Source organism: Anabrus simplex, chromosome 2 (assembly GCF_040414725.1).
Source record: "Anabrus simplex isolate iqAnaSimp1 chromosome 2, ASM4041472v1, whole genome shotgun sequence".
Classification (NCBI taxonomy): domain Eukaryota; kingdom Metazoa; phylum Arthropoda; class Insecta; order Orthoptera; family Tettigoniidae; genus Anabrus; species Anabrus simplex.
In genome coordinates this window covers 1,104,428,925-1,104,453,442 of record NC_090266.1, presented here as the reverse complement: position 1 = coordinate 1,104,453,442, position 24,518 = coordinate 1,104,428,925, and the positions used below count along the sequence as shown (strand labels likewise).

The 24,518-nt window shown below is 40.0% G+C and overlaps 1 protein-coding gene across 1 annotated transcript in view; it reads right to left on the bottom strand.

The window, feature by feature from the left end:
• LOC136863786 (cell adhesion molecule Dscam2) overlaps nucleotides 1-24,518 on the bottom strand; it is a 1,545,364-nt gene that overhangs the window by 1,059,304 nt on the left and 461,542 nt on the right. Inside the window, exon 5 of the mRNA XM_068226091.1 lies at nucleotides 7,529-7,646. Coding sequence (XP_068082192.1) covers nucleotides 7,529-7,646 — 118 coding nt within the window. The remainder of the gene's footprint in view (nucleotides 1-7,528; nucleotides 7,647-24,518) is intronic.

The window sequence follows — 24,518 nt, the reverse complement described above, 5'->3', positions numbered from 1 at the left end:
GGGTTCATGCTCTGCAGCCAGTAATGGACACCCTTGCACACCTACAGTTATTTAAAGGATCCGTAACAGGAGAAAATCAGAGAATGAAAAATATTTCTCTCGGCTAGATTATTAACGCCACCTAATGTACCTGAACACCGAGGAAACATGAGGTAGCATTTTTCCTTTTGGTGCCTGTCTGTCAGTCTGTTTGTCAATCTCTGTTTATATTCCTAAAAGTGGAAAACTTTTCGACTTATTTCAACCAAACCGGATTGTGTTATCAGGTGCATATGATGTCATGGTTATCACATGGAATTGGTGTTTATAGGAAGATTATTCTCAAATATTTTTCTTAACATTAAGTCTATCAAAAGACTGAATATAACGTTTAGGAATATGTTATTTTCGTTCCTTTTTGCCATGTACGTATTTATTGTACGACGGATAATAACGTATATGATTACGAAAATATTAATTTTTAGTCCAAGGCCCTTGTGGCATGTGGTGCATGTCACTTCAAGGTGGTTAACATGAAAAACTAAAGAGCCATTTTACTGTTTTCGGTAGGGCAGATATTAAGGCAGGTATCATCAAAGTCAGAGCACCACGCAAGTAGTCAAAAGATACAACATGCAATCTGAGAACCACGAAGAATTTCGCACAAATTCGGACGAGGAACTGTAGCACACAATAAATTCGTAAATCATTCTCATTCTCTATCGACTTTGTTCAGCTTCACAATATTTCTTTTACTATCCCGGGTTGTCGTAGCAATATATCATTCTAACATGTCGCATTGAACGTGTGAATAGAGCCATTTTACTTCGCATAAATTCCTGAAAGAAAAATGTAATCCACTTTAAATTTCGTGCGAAGAACGGGTACAAATGCTAGTGAAAATATAAAAGGAAAAACTCGGCTGAGCGTTTACAACATTTTTACAATAATTTTGGTGATATTTCGTTATGTGATGTGCAAGGTAGGGGCTGCCTGGCCGAGGCGGTAAAATCGTGCTCGGTTCACCCGGAAGGACGTGGGTTCGTGTCCCAGTCAGGAAGTCGTAAAACTTAAGAAATGAGATTTCCACTTCCGGAGGTGCATATGGCCATGAGGTTCACTAAGCCTACACCAGAAATGAGTACCAGGTTAATTCCTGGGGGAAAAGGCGGCCGGGCATAGAGCAAACCACTCTACCCCATCACGTGCCGCGGTTAACAATGGTGGAAATCTTTACCTTCCACTGCGCCAAGGGCCTTCATGGCCTGTACGGAGGTGACTTTGTCTAGATAATTACGTACGTATTGGAGACGAAATAGAAAGTGGTTTATGAGTCTCTTGACACAATTAAAGAATTTTGAAACAGAATATGTATATTTTAAATGGATCACACGATAGTGAAGTGGACAACTTGGCTGAATATTTAAGAAGCATGGGAGCGTAACAGTATGCGAGATTAACCATAAAGTAAAAGGCTACAAAACCGTAGCAAACTATCGGTGTTAAGTCCACATATCCCTTTAAACCATCAGACCAGAAAATCATAACCTATATGGAAGATTTCCCTTAAGGAAGTACATTATATTTAGTGCCTGGAAGGAGATACAATTGAACAAACTTCTCCAGTCTCCAAGCGATATGTTATCTTCAACCAAGGTTTCCTTGGTGAATGCTAAAGACGATACAAATATTTTAAGTAGTTCGTGGTATCACGTGATTCAGATAACTTTTAAAAAATTGTACTTAATTATATTCACTGTCCTAAGGAGGATAGTACACAATTTTACAACATACAGGTGAGGGACCAGAACACGTGTGCATTGTATGTTCTAAAACTTTTACTTCCATACATTTATATCTAATAGTGAATCAGAAGTATTGAAAAGTGTTATTTATACACTCATTTGCATAAAAGAAATCTGCACCATGAAGGAGACATAGACACAGTACGGGCACGTAGGAGGGTACAGGACATGTAAGTACAAGGAAATCGTCAGTATACTGCATCACATAATATTTATTGTAAGGTAACAAACACGTACGGTAAGCAATGTTAATGCGACCAGTACGCTCATAAGTACCCGTCATCTACAACTTGATATTGGCAAGCAATTCGAATTCGGTAGCTTTGGTTTATCACATCCATTCAGGAGTAATATCAAGGTACAATACATAGCATGAGGCAACGGGAGATCAAGTAACACTGTGCTGCACGACGTCCACCGTGTAACACACCAGGAGGGTCCGATATTGCATGTCTTTATTTCTTTGCAAACAATGAGTGTTATTTGTTGAATGCCGCAAGATTGGCCTTGAGTTTAATCTTTGAAGCAACTGGCGAGTTGGCCGTGCGGTTAGGGGCGCGTAGTGTGAGCCTGCATCCGAGAGATAGTGGGTTCGAAGCCCACTGTCGGCAGCCCTGAAAATGGTTTTGCTGGTTTCTCATTTTCTCACCAGGCAAATGCTGGGGCTGTACCTTAATTATGGCCACGGCTGCTTCCTTCGCACTCCTGGACCTTTCCTACCCCATCGTCACCGTAGGACCTATCTGTGCCGGTGCGACGTAAAGAAAAACAAAAGAAAATCTTTGAAGGTCATGATACGAATAAAATGATTTGATTACAGTGAGTTTCGAATCCATCACCCAAACACAGACGTGGTACCATCTTCGTACTTAGTCCTTTACACCACGGTGACTGTTGCCTCGAGCTTATCAGAAAGAGTACTTGATGCAAAACTACTTCCCACTTCACGAACACACACACGCGCGCGTATTCTGTCAGTATACCATCGCTTTTAAAGTTAATTTCATATCCAATCGAAAGCTTATAATTAGCAAGTACTTCTCACATAAACATGTGACTATCACATACCTGTCGCATATATAGTATGTTTATGCAAAAGTCTTGTTGTGATGACGCAGTGAGTGCTTTAAAGGCGGCTCTAGCTTGGTATAGCTAAGACGGGTAACGCTTATCCAGCGGCATTCAAACAGTTCTACAAAGAATTGAACTCCCTGGCCACTCACTGGCCTAGCAGGGGGTGATTTATGACGGTAGTGAGCCTTAGAACGGAAATTCTAATTCTCCAACAGAAATCCTTACAGCTCTGTTTGCCAATGCACCTCTTGTTAAATAGACGTCAGTCCCTTTGTTTTCAGCTCAGACAATTCGCACGTGCTTTGTTCGCTGCTTGCTTCGTTAATTAATATTTGTGAAGTGTATTGCTTTTCACTTAGCTTAATGCAATAATGCGGAGGAATCAGACCTGAAAATTGACGCATCAGAAAATCCTGAATTAAATCAGCCAGTGCACACAAACGATCCTCAACCGAGCACCAGTAGCAGTAATATTCGACCGAGTAGTACTGGTTCCGTATCCGCGAATGATACTTGACCGAGTAGCAATAGTTCCGTGCCCACGAGTGACACTCAGCCGGGTAGTAGTAGTTCCGCGGAGAAAAGAAAGGCACCTAAAACTTTAAGTAAGCAAAGTCAACAGCTGGTATGTAATGCATACGAATACGTTATGAAGAACAACGTACGCAAGGGTTATATTTCGGAGACAGCTAAAATGTTGAAACTTAACAGGGAAACTATAACCTACAATTCCGAAAAAGTGTGGTAATAATAGGGTTATTTGTAATAAAATTTATGGTTTTTGCTGTGACTTGGTGAGACAAGTGACAAGGCAAGTGACCAACCGTACAGGAACTTTTAAAACATTTGAAAAATGTGTGTGGCTTTCCTTGTGAAAAAACTACTCTACGACAGCTGTTGATAAAACTTGGGTTTTATTTCCCTATTCTGAGGAAAAAGCAGATTGTAACGGAATATGCTAGAATAGTAGCTCGGCGATATAAATTCGGAAGTTGCGTTCCGAGGGGTACAGATTTGTCTATCTACATGAAACTTGGTACGATACTCATGACATTGTGAAGAAAGGGTGGGATGATGGAACTTGTAATTGCATATTGAAAGCACCAACATCGCGAGGAAAGCGTATTGTGATATTGCATGCTGGAGGCAGTGAGGGCTGGGTTGAGAATTGCCTTTATTTGTCGGCTAAAAATATTGGAGACTGCAAAGCTGATAGCCATGCCGAAATGACAGCTCAAGTTTTCGAAAACTGGTTTAGGTCTCATCTTCTAAAGAACCTATCACGTGACTGAAAATGTGTAATCGTGATGGACAACGCAAGCTATCATTCGCGGTAGCTGATTAGGTTTCCTTCCATGAATACTAGTATTAAGGACATTATTTTGTGGAGTAAAATAACATTCCCGACCCAAAACCTATACCCATCAAGGCATTTATGTTTCAGGAAATCAAATCAGCCAAACCCAGTAAGAGGTACGCTGTAGAGGAGGTCGCAGCCTCATGTGGATACGAAGTGTTGCGACTCCCTCCATATCACTGTATTTTAAACCCTATATAAATGATCTGGTCTCAACCGAAGGCGGATGTTAGGAAAAATAATGTTACGCCATCTTTGAGTGCCAGTGTGTGTCTACTTCTGTGTGAAGAAGCCTGAACAATCGGTCCTGAGAGGTGGTCTGCTTGTGTTCGACGCACCATTAAGACAGAAGTACATGAAACACGACGCGGATAGCAACCAAGAGAGATTTGTGATTCACCTAGCAGACAATAACGAGGACGACGAATAGAGATAAGATAAGTACTGTATTTTATTTTTTAAAATAGATAAGTTTGCTGGCTGTTTCATGTCCGAAATACATACTCCGGTATTTACTATTATTATCCCCGTCCCTAGTTCGTGATTTTACTTTCCCTTTACCGGGCGAGTTGGCCGTGTGGTTAGGGGCGCGCAGCTGTGAGCTTACATCCGGGAGATAGTGGGTTCAAGCCCCACTGTCGGCAGCGCTAAGATGGTTTTCCGTTGTTTCCCATTTTTACACCAAGCGAATGCTGGGGAAGTACCTTAATTAAGGCCACGGCCACTTCCTTCCCACTCCTAGGACTTTCCTAGCCCATCGTCGACATAACACCTGTCTGTGTCTGTGCGACGTAAAACAAATTGTAGCAACATGTTGTACTTTTCCTTTCGTTACTGAAAAGGAGGCACTGATATTAACAGCACAAAATTAAAATTTTAATAGGCCTACTTTGATATCAATTTAAGTTTACCATTTTAGGAGACCTCTTTGTATGCACAAATAGCTCATGGCGATCATTTACGGGTATTTGAAAGTTCTTTGTCGAGTTTATTTGCCAATTCCTTCTCCCAGTGTTTTCTTTCTTTCTTTCTTTCTTTCTTTCTTTCTTTCTTTCTTTCTTTCTTTCTTTCTTATAACATCTGCAACCACCGCACGAGTTAAGCACGAAACACAGTATCCTGCGAAATCGGTTTGCGCTGTGGTTCATGGTTAGGATTTTATGCAGTTTCAAAAATTAGGGAAACGTGTTTTTAACGTATGCCATGCTCCACAAGACAATACCTCACACCCAGGTACATTACCAACTAAACCTTTACTTCTTACCGTTGAAGAATACAAAAGAACATCAATGGATTCGCGTTCATTTTCAGAACACAAACGGAAATGTCCAAATAGGAGCGAAAAAGTGATAACAGTCCTCCATTGGGGATTTTCATCACAGTTGGGGAGCTTCAGTATGGTGTATGCCTTCACGAGCATTTATCACAGCTTGGCACTTACGTGGCATGCTCCGTGTAATTCGACGGATGTCACGTTGCGGTATAAGGTCCCATTCTTCAATGAGAGCCTATTCGAGGTCTTGGAGAGTCTGTGGTGGAACAGAACGCCCACGAGCACTTCTGTCAAGCCTATCCCACACATGCTCGTTGGGATTAAGGTCGGGACTCACTGCTGGCAATTCCATCTCTCGGATGTCCAGTTCTCGAGAGACAGCTCTGGTGATGCGCGCTACATGAGCCCTGGCATTGTCCTGCATGAGTACGAATTCAGGGCCAACACCGTATGCAGCAACTAATACATGCTGTAGCAGTATCTGCTCGATGTACCACGCAGCGGTATGATTACCATGGACGGCGACAAGATCCGTACGACCATCAATACTGATGCCATCCCGCATCATTGCAGAACCTTGTCCGAATAGGTCGCCTTCCTGAACAACGTTTGGCATGTAGTGCTCACGATGGCGTCTCCACACACGTTGACATCCATCACGCTCTATCAGGGGAAATGTGGACTCGTCTGTGAACAACAGTTCTCCACTGGCGAAGTTGCCAGTTGACGTGGGTACGGGCAAACAGAAGTTGAGCTGCGCGATGTTGCTGCATTAAACGGGGCACTCGAACAGGACGTCTGGGTCGTAAGGACAGTTCTCTTAACCTGTTCCTTACTGTCTGGTCAGACACTGTGACTCCAGTGACCCTCCTGAGGTCTTGCTGCAGTTCTCTGGCAGCTGAACGACGCCGCAAGGCACAGATGGTCAGATATCGGTAATCCTGTGCGGTTCTCATGCGCCCACGACCTTGTCCAAACCTCCTTGTGAACTGGCCTGTCTCATTGTAGCGATTTCACAAGCGGTGAATAACTGACGGAGAGGCATTGAGATCCACAGCAACACGACGAAAAGTCCACCCTTCCTGGAACAATTTGAGGGCCCTTGCGACTTGAACCTCATTAAGATGTCTCGTGGGATGTGCTGGTTTACGTACAATGTGCTCAGATGATCGCAGCAGTCTGTGTACCTCACAACGACACGCGGACGCACCGCTATTCACTTTGTTTTGAGGGGTCACGTGACATTTTAATTCATGGCTAGGCCTACAGATGAAGTACAACTTCAATTTTACTTACCCAGAGTAGCTAAGGTCTCAGGGTATGCTGTACTACCATTGGAGCCCCATCTACCAAATTAACGCTCACATACCAGACGTTACAAAGCATGTTCCCCTAATTTTTCTGAACTGTGTATTTACATTTTGACATAAAAATATTTTGAATTATAACATGTTTAAATAATCAACGCAAAATATGACAACCTTGCTCTTGACAGCTCATACTAGCCTTTTAAATGACACGCGCCCCTTGAGTTCAGAGGGAAGAAACCGACTGACACCCTCATCATCACTGGGGCGAGCGCACTGACAACCCTCATTATCACCAGGGTGGGCCAAGTGTTGTGATCAGACGCTGCCGCATGGTTATACGTTCAGCGTCAGGAGTATACACGGAACATACACTATAAGGAGAATCGACCATCACACCACTGACGTTCGTTACGATGCCTAACCGCAGAAAAAGTCAGGCGCAGCGGTCTCATACGGTATTGTAGCAGTTTTTTGTGCTACTGGGAGTATTTTAATGTATAATTACGGATTAAGTCCTATAGACTGAAATAAAGTACCATTATAAACTATTGCTCAGTACTTGTTAAGGTCTGTGGATGCTGAAACTTTCGTTGGATTTCGAATTTAGGAATTTTTTAAAAACATTCTCGGCACATTCGACGCCAGCATCATCGCAAATGTATCGAAGAAGTGTAGAATGTTATACTAGTAAAACGTTCCTTCAAAGGATTAAATAAGGAATTCGACTTACCAGTAGGTAGGAGGTGGGTAGCCCTGAGACACGCAGGACAGCACAGCAGTCTCTCCTTCACGCACAGGTCCTATAGCGACCCGGTCGTTAAAACGTGGAGGCATAGTCCCTCGATGCTCTACGACAAATGGAGACTGATTTAGAAATAAATAAATAAATAAATAAATAAATAAATAAATAAATAAATAAATAAATAAATAAATAAATAAATAAATAAATAAATAAATAAATAAATAAATAAATAAATAAATAAATAAATAAATAAATAAATAAATAAATAAATAAATAAATAAATAAATAAATAAATAAATAAATAAATAAATAAACAAACAAACAAACAAACAAACAAACAAACAAACAAACAAACAAACAAACAAACAAACAAACAAACAAACAAACAAACAAACAAACAAACAAACAAACAAACAATCAATCAATCAATCAATCAATCAATCAATCAATCAATCAATCAATCAATCAATCAATCAATCAATCAATCAATCAATCAATATATTGATATGAACAATTTGTGTACACGAAATAATTTTGACTGACATAAAACAAACTATATGTATTATAAACATCAAATAATTGCCGACAAACATGAAATAATATCCTCTTTACTGTATGTTCTCATTGCAGAAGGAAGTTGAACTTCTTAGGCTGCAGAGTAAATTTAAGTTTCTTTTTGGCAATTACTTCGGATTCAGCTGGATTCCGTTGTACAGGCTATGGACGTTTTGTCACTCACCAAAAAATCTAGGATTACCAGAATAGTTTCAACACATCTCTCAAAATCAGTTATTTTCTTTTATATTTGTTTCACGTCACATCGATACAGACAGGTTTCATGGTGACGACGTGATAGGACAGAGCTAGGAAGGAAGGAAGCGACCGTGGGCTTAGTTGAGGTACAGCCCCAGCATTTACCTAGTGTGTAAATGGGGAAACTATGGAAAACCATCTTCAGGGCTGCCGGCATTGAGGTTCGATCCCCCCATCTCCTGAATACAAGCTCTTCGGTACTTGACGCAAACCACTCGGTCTAGTTATTTTCTGTCATCTCTTGCATCTACCTACTTGCACTACCGAGTGGTTAGGTACATTGTATGGTAGGCTCAGGAAACAAAAGATTTCGGAGATCAGGGTGTTCATCCCCGTGCTGATAGCGGCCATCGTGTGGGTGGTTTCCCTTCTAGTCTTTTTTCACTCCAGTAATTAATTACGACTTCCACAGTTCCCAAAAACAACACAGGTATTATGACAGCCCTCATGCATACCCGAATAGTGAGTCTGATAACTTCTCTTATTTATACTACACATGAAGCTTCTCTTTGCCTCTTACACTACAGCTGGATTTCATTAGGCGATTTACATTTTTTTGCACCTTATGACTGCCCAATTAGGGTGCGCTGCTGTGAGTACACCCTTGAAAATTAAAATTATTTAGTCACTGACAAGAGAATCAACTTGACATGTGTTCTCTGCTCGACGTCTATATGTTGAGTACTCAGACCTAAGGCTGGTTGAATACTCAAAGAAACCCCCATCAGCTCTGATCGATAGCATACGTGTCGCCGAAGAGGCTTAGTAGCAAAACGAGGAGTAATGTGGTATCCCGTCACTTTCCTCGTCGAACCAGAAAATGCTATCACATGTCAGCCTGCTGACCCCTCACACCACACATTACAGAGACTGGCTGAACATGAAATGGCATCGCTCTTACCTCAGTCACTTTCATACTGTCAGAACCAAGATTGAGACAAAGAGGTCAACGAATGTAACATACTATACTTGATCTAGCCATAACAGGACAACACAGTGCTCTCTGAACACTGTATCTCACCAGAGTTGGATATGGGCCTCACAAACTTCAGTCCATGACTCAGGCGCATATTCACAAACGTCAGTTACTTTTGCTGTTATCTTAGATTTCCGAAATTCGGATGTCATCATCTCGGATAACGCTCACTTCTGTATTCACCACAGAATTCATTATGTCGGTTTACCAAAACTAAGTTTTCGTTTCAATATGAATTAGAACCGTAAATTTGTCATACTGACGCACGGAATACTATTGACTAGGCGCTGTCACCGCCATCGAAATACGACGCGTATTTTTGAGTAAGGGCCGTTTGAAAATAACTGCACAACGGAGAAGTTTTTCAGAAACCACATTTATTTTCAGATTCTATAAACTGTACTCTATTTTTCAACATAGCCGCCAAGTTTGTTTAAAAACTTTTCATACCTTACAGCTAAGTTTTAAATACGGTCTTAATAGAATCTTGCCACATGCTCCGATAACCAAGAGTTCTTTATCTTGATCTTGCGCTGAGACAGAGTCTGTTTGGCCATCATCTTTACAAGTGAATGTGTGTGTGTGTCTCCATTCCATGCTCTGTTGCTTCGATTCGGGCGTGATATGCGAAACCCATCTTTCGTCTCCAGTTACGATCTGACTCAACATGTCGTCACCTTCTTCGGCGAAACGAGTCAAAAACTTCATCGAACACTCAAATCTGTACAAAAACAAAAGATTCGCCTGTAAAAGTGAAGGCCAAACAGACTCTGTCCCAGCGCAAGATCAAGATCAACAAATTTGTTTATAGGAACAGGCGGCAAATGTCTATGAAGAGGGTATTCAAAACTTACTTATAAGGTATGATAAGTGTTTATACGAACTTGGCAGCTATGTTAAAAATAGAGTAAAATATGTAGAATCTGAAAATTATTATGGTGTTTGAAAATCGTCTTTTATTGTGTAGTTATTTACAAACGGCCCTTGCTTAAAAAACGCCTCGTATATACAAATTTTTGACTCCATTCGGGAATTGCAAATAATTTGCATTAATTATGTCCGCTATTGAGAAGAAACGAAGAAAGAAGCATAATACGATTTTTCAAGAGAGTGAATTGTTATTGAATTTGGTAGCAGAAAGCATTAACATAGAGAATAAGAAAACAAATTATAGCCTACACATTGTACATTTCACTCAAAGAATAAGGCAGTACTGTTTAATTATTCATTAAAAAGTCACCCAGTCGAGTACCGTGTAAGATATAAGGTATACACGAGAATTAATCTTAGGCCTACCTATGTGTTGGGAATTCCAGATTATGTTCGATCATGGATAACACTGATAGTGTCGATGCTTTAGATCAGGGCCTCTCAAACGCCCAAAATCTCACGCGTGCAAATCGAGGCGCAAGAGCTCCGTGCACTGTGCATCGCTCCCGCTCGGTTCAGCTCGGACCAATGCTTCCTCTCTAGGCTACTCGGCTAAGCTCGGCTCTACTCGGCTCAGGTCAGCTCGGATTTAGAGCGCTATGGAGCAAGTGTGGCAGAGGGAGACAGGGGGAGCGAGCGAGACAGGCGTGAGGAAAGAGAGAGTAAGCGCTATTGGTCCAAATCGAGGAGTGGGGGGTCTGCACTCTGGTCAATCAAGGGAAGTTGTCTTTTGCACCGGGCACAGTGCATGCACCAAGCGCACGCACCCTGAGAGGCCCTGCTTTAGATAATCTAAATATGTCTGAAAATCAGTCGCAATATATCGCACCACCTTTTATCCAATTAGGACGTTTATTAATTGCATCATTTTGATCATATTACTCGTCGCTGTGAGTTTCTCTTTCAATTAGATATTCCAGCTGTCTACGAGCTGCCACCTTGGAAGGCTATTATCTTACATTTGAAATTTTACTGGCCAGCCAATCTCCGGTAAAATTTTAAACCGAGAGAATACCCATTATCCGAGATAATGTTGTTGGTGAATACAAAGTGAACTGTTATCTTGGTTTACGTAGCTTTAAACTAAGATAAAAGCTTTTGCTCGCATTTGTGTATACGGGCCTCAGAATACAACATTTTACTAGGTGCACTTCTGAAATACTACGTTCGACAAGAAATAAACTTTCAAAATACGGGCTGATTAGAAGAAAGAAAGTGCATCTAATGCACAATCTGCTATAATGAAAGTAGGCTAAAGCAGGGGAAAACTGACGGACAATTCAAAAGTCAAAAAGATCTGGGGTATGAATTCCAACGAGAAATAGGAGACGTACTATTGATGTTCTACTGTGGAGGACAGTCAGCTTCAATAATTCAACATACTTCTGTCTGAAAGAGAAACATTGAATGCCACATGGTACATCCAGAACGAACTATAATAGGCCTAGTCCAAACAACTTTCTTATGTGACATGGCGAAAGTGATATTCTCGCAGGGTTTGCCTGAAATTCATGTAACTCAAGGCACCCATGAGAATATTCATCTTCAACTGAGGCAGCAATGGAACCTAACCTTCCTCTTATCCCATATAACTAAGAGTGCAGGAATTGAAGTATTTTAGATGACCATCCACTTCACTGAGTTCACATTAGAAGTAGAACAGACATGGAATAACGTCATCCAGAACATTTTTCATTACCTAGAGGAGAGTGTATACTCATGAACAGAAATGGTATCCCCCACCTCAACGCTAACGGCATCGCTGCGTATAGACAGCCCGTTCCAAGATTTTGTTGTGGTTGGAATGGGCACGTTGGCGGATATGTTGAAGTACAGTAGTAGGAATCCCACTCTGATAATCTACATATATAAAATAACTTGTCCTGACTGACTGACTGACTGACTGATTGACTGACTGATTCATCATCGCCGAGCCAAAACTAATGGACATAATGAAATGAAATTTTGGGGATACATTCATATTAAGATGTAGGTGCTCGCTGAGAGAGGATTTTTGGATATTCTGTCGCTAAGGGGGTGAAAAGAGGGGTAAAATTTTACAATGAGTGTATCTACATCTCAAAACTTTGAAAGTTTACAGAAGTAAAAATTGGTATTTAGAATCTTCTTTAAAAATAAGGAAACACTTATCTAAATCTATAAACTTTGAATGTTTACAGGTATAAAAGTTTGTTTTTAGAATCTTCATTAAAAATAAAGAAAAAAAGTATTTTTTGTTTTCGGACAATCCCAATAGGAGGGGTGAAAAGGGGTGAAAATGGGCTGAATGCCTTTAATAAGGGTACTTATATCTCAGAAACTGAAGATATTACAGACCTGAAAATTGGTGTTTTGGATCTCCTTTAAAAATAAAGAAACATACACTTTTTGTTTTTGGAAAATCCTATTAATTTGGGGGTGAAAACGGGGTGAATTTTTAAAATGAGTGTTTCTATATCTCAAAACTTCATGGTTTATAGATGTAAAAATTGGTATTTAGAATCTCCTTTAAAAATAAAGAAGCACGTATTTTTTTGTTTTCGGAAAATCCCAATAGGAAGGGTGGAAAGAGGTGAAAATTGGGTTGAATGCCTTTAATGAGGCTACTTATATTTCAGAACCTGAAGAAATTACAGACCTGAAAATTGGTATTGTGGGTCTAATTTAAAAATAAAGAAACAGGAATTTTTTCGTTTTTGGAAAATCCAAATAATGGGGGTGAGAAAGGGGTTGAATTTTTAAAATTTAAAAAGATTACATATTTAAAAAAAAGGTATTTAGAATCTCCTTTAAAAATAAAGAAACATGTATTTTTTGTTTTCGGAAAATCCCAATAGCGGGGGTGAAAAAAGGGTTGAATGCTTTTAATGAGGATACATATATCTCAGAAACTTAAGATATTACAGAACTGAAAATTTGTATATGGGATCTCCTGTAAAAATAAAGAAACACATATTATTTTGTTTTTGGAAAATCCAATTAATGGCTGTTAAACAGGAGTGACAAATTGGGATGAATATTCTGAAAGACTATATCTACAGAATATCTGAGAAACGTAAAATGTTACAGACGTAAAAGGTGGTATTTGGAATCTCCTGTAAAAGTGAAAGAAACATAGGTGATTTGTTTTTAGAAACTCCACTACAGGGGAACTAAAAAGGGGGGTGAAATTTTAAAATGAGAATTTCTACACTATATATATCAAAAAACTTAACATGTTACACAAGTGAAAAATGGTGTTTATCTGTATTAAAAATAAAGAAACTTGTATTTTTAGTTTTCGGAAATACCACTTGGGTGGAGGGGGATGGGAGTAAAAGTGACTGAAAATGGTGTTGAATTTTTTAAATTAGGCTACTCAAAAATGAAGATGTTACAGACGTGAAATTTGATATTTGGAATCTTTTTTAAAAGTAAAGAAACACGTATTCTCGGAAAATCCAATGAAGAGGGGGGGGGGAGGTGAAAGTATTAAAAAAATAATTGACTCAATTGTATGAGAATACTTACATCCAATAAAAACTACAGTTGTTACAGACGTGAAAATTGGTATATGGACCTCCTTTTAAAACAAAGAAAAACGGTTTTTGGGGGGTGGGAAATCATTTTTGGGGGGGGGGGTGAAAAGGAGTTGTATTCCTTTCATGAGGACACATAAATCGTAAACTGAAGAAGTTAGATTCGTGTTAATTGGAAGTTAGAAGATCCTTTACTATTAAGGAAACAAGTATTTTTGCCGGAAAATTAACTTGGGGGGGGGGAGTAGTGTGAAAGGAAGTGAAAAGAAGTGAATTACTTTTATGGGGATACTTATATCTCAAAACTGAAGGTAATAGACGTGAACATTGGTGTTTGGAATCTCCTTTAAACATGAAGAAACACGCCTTCTTTTAATTCTTTTTTTGGGGGGGGAGGGTTAAATAAACTTAACGGCGGTGGGGTGTAAAAGGAGGTGAGACCAATTGATTTTACTACTCATAATGTACTTATAAGGATCCTCCGTTGCTCAGGCGGCAGCGCGCCGGCCTCTCACAGATGGGTTCCGTGATTCAAATCCCGGTCACTCCACATGACATTTGTGCTGGACAAAACGGAGGCAGGACAGGTTTTCCTCCGGATACTCCGGTTTTCCCTGTCACAATTCATTCCAGCAACACTGTCCAATATCATTTCACTTCATTTGTCATTCATTAACCATTGCCCCAGAGGAGTGCGACAGGCTTCGGCAACCGGCACAATTCCTATTGTCGCCGCTAGATGGGGGCTTTATTCATTCCATTCCTGACCCGTTCGATTGACTGGAAACAGGCTGTAGATTTTCGATGTACTTATTCTGATCATAAACCGATCATTTTTAATCTTTCCTGGGTTCGTTTTCTAGAGCCATCTTTTCCTTCGGAGAACGTTCTTAGATTACAGTAGATTCTCCTGGCATATAAATAAAAATTCAAACACATTTGAAATAAACGATAGGAATGAGATTGACCGTCAAATTGTTCACCTCTATAATAAAGTCAATAATAAACGGAAGAATTTTATTCGTATCGCCAGAAATCCCGCACACTTGCCTACACGCTACAATGGTGCTGGTCACATTGTCAACAATGACAATGGCAGCAGATGTAATTTACCGCCAAGTAGCGGTCTTGCCTCTTGCTGTGGGGTCCAGAACATCAATAATAATAATAATAATAATAATAATAATAATAATAATAATAATAATAATAATAATAATAATAATAATAATAAATGTTCTGGAACGTCGTCAAATGTGCGGACCGCGCTGGAAACGGGTCCTGGCCGGGTAATGACTACGAATACAGGTCCGGCCGCGGTTTCAGTACCCAAGGCACCCAAGACGACACCACGCCGGATCTTATGAATGATTTGATCCATATTAAAAATGCTTATAGGAAAAGATGGCAAAGATTTAGTGACCCAACTGACCGGGTGGAATACCTGGACCTAGCCCGCGAAGTACGAAATCGATTGCTAGAAAATGGGAGGAAACTTGCCGTAATCTATTAGAAAACGAGTCATATCGCAAAATTTGGCGGATTCTCTCAGAAAACGAGTCAGATCGTGAATTTCGGCGGATTATATATAAAACAATAAGCTTTCAATTATAAATTTCAGTATTATACCATAGCGAATCACGGGTATCTTGCTAGTTACAGTATAAGGAGGTAAAGGGGGGGGGGGGTTTAAACGAAAAGTACAATATTTGATTCTAGTTACAAATATTCTATAGCTGTTTCATTTCGGGTCATAATTTGAAAACCTCATTCACTTATTAGTTTTTTTTTTTTTTTGCTGGTTGCTTCACGTCGCACCGACGTTTTATGGCGACGATTGGATAGGAAAGGCCTAGGAGTGGGAAGGAGGCGGCCGTGGCCTTAATTAAGGTACAGCCCCAGCATTTGCCTGGTGTGAAAGTGGGAAACCACGGAAAACCATCTTCAGCGCTGCCGACTGTGGGGTTCGAACCCACTATCTCCCTAATACTGGATACTGGCCGTACTTTCACTTATTAGTAACGTGGTTCTATATTTTACAGAAGACACATCATAATTTACTAACTCGAATATAGAATTACGATAAATTCTATAAGTAGAAACATTAATATGCTAAAATAAGATTTTGACGTATAAATTTGTCATCATCCTTCTCCTTTATCCTTATCTAAGTCCGTCTCGTTGGCTGACTGGTCAGCGTACTGGGCTTCGGTTCAGAGTGTCCCAAGTTCGATTCCCGGCCGGGTCGGGGATTTTAACCTTAATTGGTTAATTCTAATGGCTAGGGGGCTGGGTGTGTGTGACGTATTCAACATTAGAAATCATCCTAGGCAGCGCCCTCATCTTCACAGCCATGCAGGTCGCCTAATAGGCCGTCTACTAGAAAACGACCTGCACCAGGCCTCTTCGGAGGCGAAACGCCATTATTATTATTACCCTTATCCAAGGCCAGCCAGGTCAGGGCACTTCTCCGTCTTCCTCTCTCCTTCCATCATTTTGTCCCAATCCAGGTGTCTTTTACTTGCTCTCCTCTGTACTGAATCGAACCACCTTGTTCTAGGTATCTCTCTCACTCTCCAAATTATTTTAACTAGAATTAGTGTAACTGTGTAATTATTTCTTCATAAAAATAACTGAAAATCCATAATACGAAAATGTGAAATGTATTGCTTTTATCCTAAAATATACAACAACAATGCTATTATTGGAGTATCTCAACATAAATAATTATTACAGGCCTACATTTAACTATGTTTACAGAAATGTCTTATAATCGAAAATAGGAAGCTAATACATCTTATTGGAAAACATATAGATAATATAAACGTACGGTAAAATAATTAAGATGATGATGTTTGTTGATTAAAGGGCCTAACATCTAGGTCATCGGCCCCTAATGGTTCGAGGTGAACGAAACGAAAATTAAAACTTCTTTTTTTTTTCAATTTCCTTTACGTCGCACCGACACAGATAGGTCTTTTTTCGACGATGGTACAGGAACGGACTAGGAGTTGGAAGGAAGAGGCCGTGGCCTTAAATAAGGTACAGCTCCAGCATTTGCCTGGTGTGAAAATGGGAAACCACAGAAAACCATCTTCAGGGCTGCCGACAGTGGGGTTCGAACCCACTATCTCCCGAATACTGGAAACTGGTCGCACTTAAGCGACTGCAGTTATCGAGCTCGGTTAATAAAAACTTCAAAATGTATCCACTCACCAGAATATAAAACGAATGATGATGAAGAAATGATCGTGAAACAAAACAATCTGTGGATCCAATACACAATGCACTATCGGCAGCCCTGAAGATGGTTTTCCGTGGTTTCCAATTTTCTCACCAGGCAAATGCTGGGGCTGTACCTTAATTAAGGCCACGGCCGCTTCCTTCCAACTCCTAGGCCTTTCCCATCCCATCGTCGCCATAAGACCTATCTGTGTCGGTGCGACGTAAAGTCCGTAGCAATACACAATGCTGTAATTACTGGGTTGATGGAGTTGCAATTCAGGCAAAAAGGTGAAAAGACGCAATGGTGCTGAGCGAGTGACAAGTATAGGAAGTGCAAAGGCGAGTCAAACATTGGAGTATCAACAGAGCAATATCGGTGTGCTATAGGCAGGTGGCAACGCAGAGGGCCTGGCCTATTTTGGGAAGATATGGAGAAGCTTAAGGAGGTCTTGAAAGTGGATAAGGCATGGGAAATGATAATATAACAAAGTAGAGAATCGAAGGAATTGAGGATCTTCCTAGAAGCAGAATTCAATTATATCAAGGATAGCCTGATATAGGATAAGATTGAGATGGCTGAAATGAAGAATAAAGTCCTGGAATTGGTAATAAAGATGAAATTAAAGGAACGGATTTAAAAGAAGGCAGAGAGGAGGAGAAATATTATAATCTATGGATTGGTAGAGACACATAAGGAGAACCCAAATGAATTGTTGGATAGAATACTTTTCTTAATCAGGGAGAAACTGGAAGAGGAATGCTATGACAGTGACAAAGATTGTGTATACAGTTTATGGAAAATATGGGAAATAGACAGATCAAAATATGCATGGTATCGAGATTGAAGGCCCAAAAAATTTTGGAGGGTGCGAAGAAGTTGAAAGGGTCAAAAATAAGGATCAAGAAAGAACTTGATCAGGAGGAAATGAAAAATATGAAAACGCTTCGCTTTCACCTACAAAAGGCGCGACAATTAGGACTAAAAGCTTATATTCGCGGAAACAGACTCGTGGTTGTGGGTGACACGTGGAGTAGGCAGCGGTCTGTGAACCAGCTACGCGAGATACATCAACGGCCTGATGTGTCAGCTATGAGGAAGGTCAGAGATATGGACAACGAGCAAGGCCCAGCTAAGCCAGCACTATCAGAAGCAGAAACAGCAGCAGCAGCCGAGCAGGTGTTGCTGATCAAAGCTGAAATGGAGGCCACGACGACCCATTTACCAAAGCGAGTCCTCACCAGTTCAGACAATCAGCACAGGAAGGAGTGGTTACCAGGAGAGATACCGGCTCAGGAAGAAGGGAAGAAAAAATGTAAGTGAGCGTTAAACTTAAAAGACATTTGGGCTAAAGAAAGGGCTGACGACCACTGAGGAAATTAGGGGTGGGAAGAAAGTAAAATTAGTTCCCCAAGTAGATCTATTATTCAATTAGAAAAATCAAGGATGTCCAGAAGAAGAGCTGCGAGCTAAACAGATATACTCGCAAATAATTAACTAAGTTGGGGTGTGGGAGTAATAAATATAGAGGTTATACAGAGTAAACAGGGAAACGATGAGGTCAGGGATTTAATGCGGGAAAAAGAAATTACGGCGATGATTGAAACGTGGATGGTGGATGGATATAAGTTGCAAAAACAAGGTTATAATATTTGGAGTAAAACGAAGCAAAGAATGAGTCTGAAAGGGCGATGTCCCGGAGGGATATCAGTGTTTATAAAAGATAAAATATGTAACCAGTTAGAGCTATGGGAATCAGGATAGGATGAAATGATTTGGTCAAAAATACCTAAAAGAAAGCTGGAGGAAAGAGAAATTTTCATAGGTTTTTTCTAGAACCATCCCTTTGGGTTCCCCTTTAAGAAAAAATTATTCTTTGATGATCTTGTTTGAAAAATAAACGAGATAAAATCAAAGAATGAATGAGCAAAAATAATTTTAATGCGCGATTTTAATGCAAGGGTGGGCGAAAAAAATCCAATGTACGATAGAGAAATAGATGAAATTCTAATAGAAACAAGGAGAAGCAAAGATAAATTATGTAACAAAAATGGTGAGAAATTACTAGAAATGTATGCAATAGAGGAATTATACATTCTGAACGGTGGATGGGCGGTGGGAAACAGCAGGAAACTTAATGTATATTGTTGAGTCAGGAGGGAGTGCGATGGAATTAGTTTTAGCATCTCGGGAAGCGTTAATTTCTGTCAAAGACGTTCAGTTACAGAACTGGACAGCATATCATCAATTTCCGGTTGTTATTCGATTCATGAGAGATGAAGAAAAACCAAAAGAAAAACACCACCTTAACTATGTACAGAAACAACTGATTAGGTATAGAAGGAGGAAGGAACATAGAGACGAATTTAGAAACTATTATAGAGGAAAATTTTGAAATTTTGAAGTTGGGTATTGAGAACATGATAGATAATAATAATATAGAAGAAGCAATAAAAGTGATTGAATATTCAATAACAATAGCAGGCAAAAAGTGATTACAATAAAGGAAGACTTGGCAGTAGGGGAGATACACTCAGATATTGGACTTAAGCAGGGATGTAAATTATCACCAATATTGTTCATATTTTTCGTAAATGATGTATTAGATAATCAAGAGAAGGGGGATAAAACATGCCCATATATGAATAATGAAGGAATTCCTGGCCTAGTTTTCGCGGACGACATCCTACTGCTCTCTCTATCACCAGGCGGTATGCAAAACACTCTTAATGAAACTGCTGAATATTGCATAATATGCAATCTGAAAGTAAATATTAATAAAACAAACGTAATGATATGCCAAAAAGGAAATAATTTAAAGAAAAATGAAAGAGGCTGGAGATTAGAGGGTGTAGAACTGGAAGTGTTCAATAAAATAGAATATCTAGGAATTATAGTGACATCGAATGGGAAGTGGAATAAGCGAATAGGGCGTGCTAAAATTAAAGGGTTGGCCGCTAGATCTAGCGCAAGTTGTTTAGAGAGAAATATGCCGAATACTGAATACCAGTTACATAAAATATTTTAAATGCACTCGTGATTATAAGAGCATTTAATGGGGTAGAAATATGGGGCAATGAATTAGAGAGAAAAAATTAGATGTAATAAATAATAAATTCTGCAAAATAATTATGGGGCTCCCAGTGTGCACGGCCAATTGTAGAGTTAGAAGACTATGTGAGGTCATAAGCTTTCAAGTAGATATATCCAGGAAAGTAATAAAATATTGGTTAAGATTAAGAAGGGGAGAGGGGGGGGGGAAATACTGAATTTAGCATACAAACAACTGTTGGAACACTTAAAGGATGATTACTGGCTAACGAAAGTAAAGAGGATGCTCGACAGAATAGGAATGGGTAACTACTGGGGTAAAGAGATTCAGTATAATGATAAGGAATTCAGTAAGGAAGTAATGGTCAGAGTAAAGGGTATTGAGAAACAGACGATTATGGCGGAATGTGGAACTAAGAGGACTCTGCTGGAAATTTGTGAAATCATACACTATAGGGCAGTAAGGAGAGAAAGGCTTCCTAACAGGGAAGTGAGAGGAATGGTGTGGTGGCTAATGGGAATTTATAAAAATAAGGGTCAGGTAGAGAGAGAGAAATAACGAAAATTAGTGTCTACACTGTGGATAACGAATGGAAAGACCGCATCTATTACGAGTTTGTAGGGCAACCGAAGCACTGATTGTAAAATATCTGGGAAGTAAATATAAAATCAAAATAGAAAAAGAGATAGAATTCTATGCAATTGCTGACATATTAAATAAAATGTGGATTACACCGAAAAGAACAGCAAGATATTTTTGTATTTTAAAAATGTATGTGGAAAAAGGGAATTAAATCATCAAAAAATACAAACGAGAGTTATTAAGGATAAGGAGAGTAATGAAAAATAAGGATAAGATGGGTAGGAGGTCTGCGTATCCTAGAATAATTAATATAATTACTAGTAAGTTAAAATAATTTCCACCGAGCTCGATAGCTGCAGTCGCTTAAGTGCGGCCAGTATCCAGTAATCGGGAGATAGTGGGTTCGAGCCCCACTCTCGGCAGCCCTGAAGATGGTTTTCCGTGGTTTCCCATTTCCACACCAGGCAAATGCTGGGGCTGTACCTTAATTAATGCCACGGCCACTTCCTTCCACTTCCTAGACCTCTCCTATCCCATCGTCGCCATAAGACCTATCTGTGTCAGTGCGACGTTTTGCAAATAGAAAAAAAATTATGTAGCAATAGCCTATATAAATGTTTGTATTGTCGTGTCGATACATTCCATTCTTAATTCAGCCGTTAAGTAAGGCACGTTGTTAACACTTTGAAGACGATGTCACCCCATGTGGGGTGACGGACCCTCATACAAAATATAGTATGTCACCCCTCATGGGGTGACACGGTAGTGTGTCCTGGCCTCTCAACTTCAGGCTGTCGCACGAAACTAGCGCTACCATTCACTGTTGTATTGCATTGCTTGTTCACGTAAGGTGTTCATAGAGTGCAGCGCAGTGCCCATTCCTTTCTCAGCATGCTGTGCATTGCGCAACAGACAGTGGAATTTCTCTGACATTTGTCACCCCGTATGGGGTGATATACCCAACCATCAGAATTCAATTATTAATGGCAAGGAAAATAATGTGGATTGGAGTTTATAATTGCTTTATTCTTACATACTGGTTGAGATTTAGCACTCAGATGAAATTGTAAACTGGGGCTACGTGTAAATAAGTGCAATGTTTCTGCAAAACTGAGAATGTTCCCCAGTAATTGTCACTGGCTGGTGATTTGGTTAAATCATTGCCCAGTGCAGCACCGGAATCTTTGCTAGTGTCCTCACTACACAAACTACTGTCGAATTCCGACTCGGAAAAGGTGGCATATCATTGCAAATCCTAAATGCCAACATCTCTTGATTCAACATTCGAACCCTTTTCAAGTTGTTCTTCTATCTCTCTATCGGTAATCAAGGCTTACTCAACACAGAAACACAGAACATGAATTAAATTCTCGTCACAAAACTGTAAATTACAAGGAACTCGTTGAAAAGCGCATAAATCAATAGCTCACAACACAGAGCACAGTGTTCCACAACAAGAAAGGTAAAAAGGCTGTCACCCCTGTAGGGGTGACGTGCGCTTTCTCTGTTGCATAGTCAACCTGATAACCATATGGCACCCCAATGGGGGGGGGGACACAAAAATAGTAACTTTGAATATGAATTTTGTCTTTGATTATCATCTACGAATGAAATTACGAACATCCGTAGCCGACAACAACCTGAAAAATGTATATCGCATTTCAGCAGTTTACCACGAAAAAAGCAAATGTATACGTCGACGCTAAAGTAGGATACTCCACTCCAAAAAGACTTGTGAAACACAAGTAAGCATTAAATAAGCTAAGGAAAGATACATGTTTTCCTAGAAAACATAGAATTGTTAACATCTAGAACAAAATAAATAATATTTATTATAGTAATATTCAGAGAAAATGTAATGCATGTATCAAACTTTAATGAATTGCAATAAAAGAGTGCTCCCTCCCTAGTTTCAAGCGATCCGGAACTAGAGGATGGGAGTACTCTATTGTATAGTGGAATGTTACTCATTATTTAAAGGTCCAAAATCCATGTCACCGGCCCCTCATAGAGCCAGTGGCCATTAACATATGTTTATATGACTAATTACATTAAGCAGAATTTGGTTAGGCCCATCTGCATTTTAGTACACGCCACAACATAAGTCGCAAGTCTTCTCGCAGAGAACACACATACATTCCTTTCTCGGGGTGTGAACATTTTTGTTAGCACACACGCGGTGATGAAAACCGTGTGTTAATAATCTAGTAACTATGTGCCTGAGTTCATGGTTTGCCTTCATCCAATCCGTACTGGTCATAGCCTCTGTGATGTAAAATCTTTTCCATATATCTCCCTTCTTGGTTTGCAGGTCTGTTTATAACTGGTTGAATGCATAATGGTACTAATCACTGGTAAAGCAGAACCATGGTGTTCCTCCTATAGTTGTACTAATCACAGGTAACGTGGACTCATGGTGTTTCTCACATGGTGGTACTAATCAAAGGTATTGCAGACCCATGATATATGTCACACACAATGACAATACTCACAGGTAACACAAACCCGTGGTGTTTCGCACATGAAGGTACTACTCACAAGCAACGCAGACCCATGGTGTTCCCCACATAGTGGGACTTATCACGAGCGCCGCTATTCCCGTGGTGTTCCTCACTTCGTGAAATTGATCACAGGCCACGCATACTCATGGTGCTGCTCACACAGTGGTACTAATCATACGCAAGGTAGACCCACGGTGTATCACACATTATGGCAACGCCCATAGGCAACACAAAGCCACAGTGTTCTTCACATAATGGAACTACTACTCACTGGCAATGCAGACCCATGGTGTTTCTCATAAAGTGGTACTACTCATAGGTAACGCAGACCCATTCTAAACACAGTGTAACAGACCGGTGGAATACACATGATGACCATTATCACAAACAACGCCCAGATCCGTGGTGTTTCGCGCTTAATGGTACTGATCCTATGTAACGTAGACCCATGGTTTTTCTCGCAAGGTGATACTAGTCACAAGTAATGTCGACCCATGGTGTTCCGCACGGAGTAATGGTACTAATCACAAGTATGCTCATGGTTCTAATGTCATCATCCCTGGGTCGCCCCTTTTAGTCGCCTCTTACGACAGGCAAAGGGTACCGTGGGTGTATTCTACATCTGCGTCCCCCACTCACAAGGGAGGGGGGAATTACAATTATTAATGCACTTACCATAGTTACATAATGAGAAATAGAATGTTTTAACAGAAGAAAACATGGAAATTAACACAAAATTAATTGAGAAATGGGTGATAAATAACTGAACAGTTGTGTCAAATACTGACATTACAATAAATGTATGTGATAAGTTCCTCCTCCTTTCCAGAACATGAACAATCAGTCTATACCCCATTCCTGTATATCACTTGCTCCAGTCGCTTGGGAATGGAATATGCGAGATGCTGGAAAACTCTGACTCATTCATATGATTCGCTCAAAACTCGATGGGTATGCATTAATAGAGCCTCGATTCATAGGATCCATCATACATTGTTACAATAAAGTATAACGAAATCTATTCCGCCACAGAATAAGAATAGCAATAAACATACTGTGCCTTCAGCACTACCCCGCCACTCCCTTCTCCACCTTTTCGGTACTGGAGTGCCCTTCAACACTACCCCTTCACTCCCTACCCCTCCTTTTCTGTACTGGAGTGGGGCAGTGTTGATTGTTTATGTCGGGACACCATTTCTGTGCATGTGTGTACAAGGGGTGTAGACATTATTGAAGGAATTTAAAATTATGTTTGAGTTGTGCTGTGCGTCCATGCTGAATCTTCCTTACAAAATAAAACATACTTCAGCGCATTAATTTCTGTTTGTGGTCAAATAGTTCAATCAAACAATTCAATCATCTCCACACAATTCTTCGCTTCAGTTC